Here is a 7,048-nt window from a genome sequence, read left to right on the forward strand (position 1 = left end):
AAAATCGTAGTGGTTAGGTGTAACCCTATCACATTATATACCGTTGGATGCGGAATTTCAAGGGGAATGCAATGCAAAAAAACAGAGTTAAATATCTCATTTCTATCAAAAGTTATGGCCAAAAAATTGGAGAACAAAAATGCATGGATCAATATAGAAAGTGACAGTGAGTCGTATCGCGCGTTTACTCATGAGTAGGTGAACTTGCCTTTAGTCTTTTGGAAAGGGCAGGCTGAGAGGAATCCAACGACACCAGAATGGTCCTGATTCAATGAATGCAGCCCCCAAAAACACCTGAGAAGGAAGTCCCTCCCTCCAAGCAGATGAATGTATTGAGCCCTATGGAAAGCAAAACTAAGTCTCACGGTCGCGTTTACTGGTGAGTAAGCAAACATGCCTTGGCTGGTGGTCACGCCAGGCAAAGGGGAATGTGAGGCCACCAGAATGGTCCTGATCGGATGGGACTGGAGCTCAGTAAATGCTCCAGAAGCCTCCCCCCCACACTAAAAAGGATCAAAACAGAGGCTTCAGCTGATAAGGTGAACTTTTTTGAGACTTGCAAAGCCAGGTGGATCCTGACAGTGATCTGCTTTAAACAGAAGTTCTTAAATTGAACTGGACACTGGGTAGGGCTGAAAACCTTACTGATTTTGGAGGGGGGGGGTGTTATTGCAGGCAGATTACAGAAGAAATTCACTTGGTGGACCAGGTCTGGCTTCTACTTATTTAATTATTTGTTTTACTTTATTTATACTTATTTTAATTTGCCTGATGATGTTACTTCCACCATGACTTCACTTCTGGTGGCTCTTGGACAGTCTTTCTAAAAAGTGGGTCCCAGTGCTAAAAGTTTGGGAACTGCTGCAATAAGGTGTTAGTAAGTTGACACCCAGGGTGTGTGTGTGTGTGACACCACTAGTGACCAAAATCACTAAAATCACAGTTTGGAGGAATAATACCATCATGTTATATATCAATCAATGCGTCATTTCATGCAGAATGTGTTCTATCTTTGTTCTATCAAAAGGTACAGCCAAAAAACCAGTGGGGGCAGAGTGATGTTACATCACCACGCCCACCACCTGGGGTGTTGCCCCACGCACTGCATGGGGGGTGACATGCTGGCATCCCACACCAGGTGAAGCGAACCCTAGTGACGCCACTGCTCAGACCCCCCCCCCCCAAGCCAAACCTGTAGCAACCATCAATACAGTGCAACAAAGAACCAAAAAGGGGAGGGGGGGAGAAGGCAAGAAGAAGACAGAAAAAGCATGAACTTAGGGGAAAGCTTAAAAGAATTAGCTTCTCTGCTCATTAACTACTCTGCTATCAGTTGGCAATGTTTCTTGGCAAACTAACAAAGCATCTAGCTAGCTAACCACAGACATCTGCAAGAGATGAACTTTAGAAGACAGCACACGTCTTAATTAGATAATCCTTGAACAAGTTAGTGAGACAAGGCTATTCCCCTTTTGAAAGTAATGAGAGGGCGAGAAGATGAAAGGGACAGAGTGGGAAGTATCAGGAAACTTCTGCTTTTGGAGACTCTTTTTGAATTGCAACTGAAATAGATAAAGATGCTAGGCAACTAGCAGATAGGCCTCATTTTGGCAGAAGAACACATGTCTTAGCAAGGGCAGTCTGCCTGTGTCCACTTATAGTTTTAAAATTGTTATTTTTTCATGCTTTTTAGGGCAAAAGATATCCCTTAATACCAATGTACTCAAGGTAACTGATCACAATAGTTATATAGAATTAAGCTATAGAAGTTTTAGTTTAGTAAAGCTTTTGAAAACCCCTTTTAATAAAAGGAATCAGAGGCTATGTTAAGCAACAAGTGTGAAAGATAAAAGGACTGTATCAGGGCGCACTAACGAGATGGGCACGCCAAGAAACAGGTCTGAAGTTCTGCCAAAGATGAGGTCTTCACCCCTGTGTTTGTACCCTCTTTTAATGATGTTACCCGTCAAACAATCTGTATAATTGGAAGGTCAACACTGGGTCAATACTGGAAACTTTGTGATTCAATATGCTTAATTGTTTAATTTCACCTTTTTTGGAGACCTGTAACTTGAAGCTCACCTATGAGGCATCTCTAATGTTATCTTTAGCCTATTAAGAGTTTGCCCCATCTGTGATGCAGATTTTCAGTGAATAGAAAGTCTAGATTTCAAACAAAGAGTCTAGAATTGTATAAAAAGTGTCCCACGCCTCTGAAAAGGGCCTTCTGGATTTGAGCTGAGTCTCCAGAGGCCACAGTCATGTCTTGCTGAAACAATAAACAGCCTTCATAGCCTTCCACCTCTCAGTGTCTTGCTTATTTGGTCTCAGCGGCACTGGACAGACCCACCCCTGTCTACCAACTGGCACTGCCTTTCTGGGCAGGGTATGACACCCGGGTCAATGCAGTGAGTGAGGCAGGATCCTCTGGGAACTTCTGGGAAGCTTATGGAGGCTCAGCAGCTGTCTGGTGATGTGAGGGGGGCTGAGAAGCAAGAAGCAGGTGGAGAAAGAGGAGAATTTTTACCAGTAATTACAGTATTTTAGCCTCTTCTCCAGACAGGAAGAGAAGTGAAGGCGCTTCTGGGAATTGTAGTCTGTATGGGGCTGCTGCTATGGAAGTGCAGCACACACTCCCACAAAGCCTCCCCACAATTCCCACAGGCCCCTTTGTCTCCCTTCCAGTTTGGAGAAGAAGGGAAATGGCCCCTTCTTTTGCTGCTGCTCAGAACATTCCTGGCAAGTCATTTGCAAAGAATTTCACACACACACACACACACACACACACACACACACACACACACAAGTTTAGGGATCTGGTTTTTAAAACCCCAGGATGTGATCCTCAGTTCCATCTAAAATGAAGTCCCAGGCTGCAATGCACCGTTACTTAAGAGTAACACCCATGGAAAGCAGTGGGTCTGCTTCTGAGTAAATAGGGTTGCAACTGTGTGCAGCTCAGTCCTTGTTGCTTGTCTCCCTGCTGTGAACTGAACTGCACACTCCCAATTGGATGTTTTATGTTGCATGTTATATGTAGAGCCTCTGGCTTAACACACCAGGCACCTTAAAGAAGGATTTGACTCATGGTTCTACTGGTATGTTGTTTACAGGCACAACACTTACTCTGACAGTGTTTACACAAATGTTGCGAAGACTAGAATTTTAAAAGTTAATGAACAAAAATGCATCTTATGATCTTTTATTGTATTTTTAATTAATTAGAAACTGTAGTTTTTAGGTAACAATTACTGGAAGGTTATTTTTCAGGATCTGGCTTCAAGTAAAATCAGACAAAATTATAGTCAGACCCCCCCCCCCAAGTTTAACCCACGACTTATCCAAGGGTCATGGAAAATTCCATGATTTGGAGCTCAAAACCTGCCCTCGACTTATCTGTGGGATCAACTTGTGGGCGAGTATCTACGATGCATGAAGAATTGAACATTAAACATGAACATGAACATTAAACATGCGTTTTAATGCAGTGAACTCTCAGTTTATACCCAGTAAAATGTATAAGCCTTGAAAACCTCTCATTTACCTTTTATACCAATTGTGATGCACAAAGGAGCTCAGCCAACTATTTCTGAGAGCTGGACATTATATGTCAAAGAGCCAGATGTGGTTCAAGAGCCACAGTTTGGCCACCCCTGCTGCATACATCCTTGACTGTGCCATTTTGTAGATCACACACACGCACACAAACACACACCGCTTTGTCCTTCTGGCAGTTGCCCACTCTACTTAGCGCTACAGGCTTCTCTTCCATTCAGACAGGGCATTTGGTGGGCCACTGTGAGATACAGGAAGCTGGACTAGATGGGCCTATGGCCTGATCCAGCGGGGCTATTCTTATGCTTGTAGACAGTTCCACTGCCTGGTTCCCTTCAAACCCAGCTGCCTTCAATGGATTCTGTCCTTGGCCCAACTTTCTCAACTGGGGACTCTCTTTTAGTCCCCTTCCTCCACAACAGTCAGGTTACTTCTCTGGAAGGAACACAAACACAGAAAGCACCCTGCAGCACATAATAGTTGTATGTAATGCATGGCATTGTCTCCTGATAGGTATTGTTATGGATTTGGCCACCAGTTGCTCATACACCATCATGTTGTAAAACTTACAAACAAATGAAAAAACATGCGAGGATTCATTATTCTGATACTGCATGTGGGAGGCTGAGACTCAGAGAGAGAGAGAGAGAGAGAGAGAGAGAGAGAGAGAGAGAGAGAGAGAGGCTGTGTTCACAGGTCTGAACTAGGGACTCTGTGGTTCACACTCTTAGGGTGCAATCCTAGCCTATTTTTCAGCACTGAGCAATGCAACTCAGAGGAAAGAAAAGTGCTGGAAATTTGGTTCGGATTGCACCCTTAGTCCCTGTACAACACTGCTGTCTCAAATTGCCACTTCATATACTGCTTCTCTTGTGAAAAGTCAAGCAATAGATAAAATCATTTAAAAAACAACAAAAAACAGGTTTTCACTTTAAAAACCCTTGTAAGTACCAGAAAGTATGAAAACTACTAGCCAGTCAAACCACAAATTAAAAGCTTTCCTAGACAGCATGCTCCTTCCTAAGCTGCAACAAGTTTACACAGCGACAAAAGAGAAGGCAAAGACCAGTAGATGCCTGCCCCAGGAAGCTGACCATCTAAATGTTTGCATGTGTGCTCCTTCCCTTCTAGGTCCTCTGTTTGAAAGGCTCTGTCCAGATCATTTTGCCATGACACAATATGCAGTACACAGCAGAATCCCTGGCGCCCTGTCAAGGAACAGAGAAAGAAAGATTCTAGGATATTTGAGTCCTGGATGATTGTGCCTGATCATTGGCATCCCAGTCATTAGCATCCGGTCATTGGTGTCCTTGGTTATTGGGGCCTTTTTAGCATCCCAGTTATTTGCATCCCAGTATAACTGGGCAACCAAGAAATTATAACTGGGCAACAAATCCCATGTTAAATTTGCTAAGTGAAAAAAGTACATCTTAAAGTGACACAAATGTCTAGGATGCAAAAAACCAGGCACAAATGTCCAGGGACACTGTTGCTAGTCACTAGGAAGAACACAGAGCACTTAAGAAGATTCACAAAGAGAGGGTCAGCAGCACTCTGGCTCTGTCTGCACTGGCCTCCAGCAGGCAACTCACCCCTGTTACCTGTCATTGTGGGCTCTGTGTCAGGATTCTGCTGCTACTGCCACCCTCTCAAAATTCAGCCTCCCAGACGGCAAAGACCTTTGCCTCAAACGGCCTGCTGGGCACTCCAGGACACTTCTGCTGCTTCCAGGACCCCCAAGGCAGACAGAAAGGAGGAGCCTTCTCTTTCAATAAGTGATCCACATCAGCAGTGAGCAGATTGATGCTGTCCTCCTCCGGCTCTGCCTGCTTCACGATCTGCAGGCACCTGCTTCGCAGAGTGACTTGCTGTCATTTGTCTGCCACCCACAGCTCCCTGGCTCCCAGATCAAGGTGGGCACCTGCCAACCACGCGTCATCTGAGGGCGTCTCCACTTTCAGCCAGGACCAACAGATGGGGCCCAGCGTGCTCTCCTGATGCAGCCTTGCTTGCTGGGAAGATCAGAGGACTGCCTGAAAGTTCATTTCTCCATCTGCACTTGACTTCTCTCTCTCTCAGTTTCTCCCTCTTACTTTGACACCATGAAGATCCAGACAGAACAACAGCTGAGCAAAGTGCGAAGTGGGACTCACTCCTGCTCAGTGCTGACCACCAGTAGCACACAGACTGTCTGGCAGTGAACAGACTGGTGAAGTCAGATCCTTTGTCAGGCAGGTTCCTCCCTCAACTGTCTGCTCCTACCTTCCTCTGGGGCTGCCTACAGTTGTTTCCATGGACACGGGTAGCAGCTGTCAGTGGCAGCAGCAGGGTCTTGATGACTCAAGAAGCCCATCCATCCATACAGCCCATCCTCCTCAGAAGGCTGTGGGGAGAACTGGATCCCACCTTAAGAAACTTTAAAGGAGAACAAGATCCGCCCCGTCTTAGGACTAAAATGCTGGAGAAAGGAGGGGGGTCATTCACATGCACTCCAGTTCACTGGAAATGAGAGCAAAGATTCCTCTTAGGAGAAGGTCCAAATTGTCCTGATGGTCTTCCCTGGGCAGGAGTTGGGATGTGGCAGAAATGAAAGAGACGGGCAGAGCTCCCAGGAGAGTGAAATGCAGGTTTATTATTAGAAGAAGGAGGTAACGAAGAAGTGCTGTCAACACTCTCCAGCTGTCTCTGCGTGGCATGTTGGAGGCATTTGGAAGCAAGAAGAAGAAAAAGGGGCACCATTTGGAACTCTCTCTCAAAGAACCTTTGTTACATTTTGCTGAAACGAATCTGAAATTGCTAGTGTGGGAGAGTCCATTTTTGGAGTGAAATTATTTGCACTATTGGTTCCTGTGCACTGGACATATACCAGTCAAGTGAAATTCGGCTGAGCTGATTGGCACGGCCTAGAAGGGAAGGAAGGCAAGCGATTAGCAGGAGCACCTGTGTGATCATCATCGTCACTGAACTGAGCATGTTGAGCACTGAAAGGATGAGTCCTGGCAAGATTGGGGCCAGTGTTGACAAGACAGCATTATTATTATTATTATTATTATTATTATTATTATTATTATTATTATTATTATTATTAACAGTATTTATATACCGCTTTTCAACTAAAAGTTCACAAAGCGGTTTACAGAGAAAAATCAAATAACTAAATGGCTCCCTGTCCCAAAAGGGCTCACAATCTAAAAAGATGCAAATGAATACCAGCAGACAGCCACTAGAACAGACAGTGCTGGGGTGAGGTGGGCCAGTTACTCTCCCCCTGCTAAAAAAGGAGCACCCACATGAAAAAGTGCCTCTTACCCAATTAGCAGGGGCTAATTGCAGCTGTACTTTCCATAAGAGCACCACCATGAAGAATAACTATGGGGGTAATTCAATAATCCTGCGCTGGAACAGGCAAGCCAAGAGGCGTGCGCTGTATCCAGTGCAGGATTGTGGCCACAAGTGGCTCGGCCAAAGGCAAGGGGAAACAGGTGAGGGCCAC

General features: G+C 45.1%; 1 protein-coding gene across 3 annotated transcripts in view; it reads right to left on the reverse strand.

Annotated features, from left to right (window-relative positions):
• Window positions 1-6,145, reverse strand: part of EFR3B (EFR3 homolog B) — a 137,673-nt gene extending 131,528 nt beyond the window's left edge. For 2 of the 3 annotated variants that reach the window (XM_066626724.1, XM_066626728.1), the window contains exon 1: window positions 5,157-6,145. In XM_066626724.1, coding sequence (XP_066482821.1) covers window positions 5,157-5,163 — 7 coding nt within the window. In that variant the 5' untranslated portion in view covers window positions 5,164-6,145. Of the gene's footprint in view, window positions 1-5,147 lie in introns of all 3 variants that reach the window. The other variant, XM_066626723.1, reaches the window with a different exon arrangement.
• Between the last annotated feature and the right edge of the window lie 903 nt (window positions 6,146-7,048).

The sequence above is a fragment of the Tiliqua scincoides genome, chromosome 1, assembly GCF_035046505.1.
Source record: "Tiliqua scincoides isolate rTilSci1 chromosome 1, rTilSci1.hap2, whole genome shotgun sequence".
NCBI classification, from domain to species: Eukaryota; Metazoa; Chordata; class Lepidosauria; order Squamata; family Scincidae; genus Tiliqua; species Tiliqua scincoides.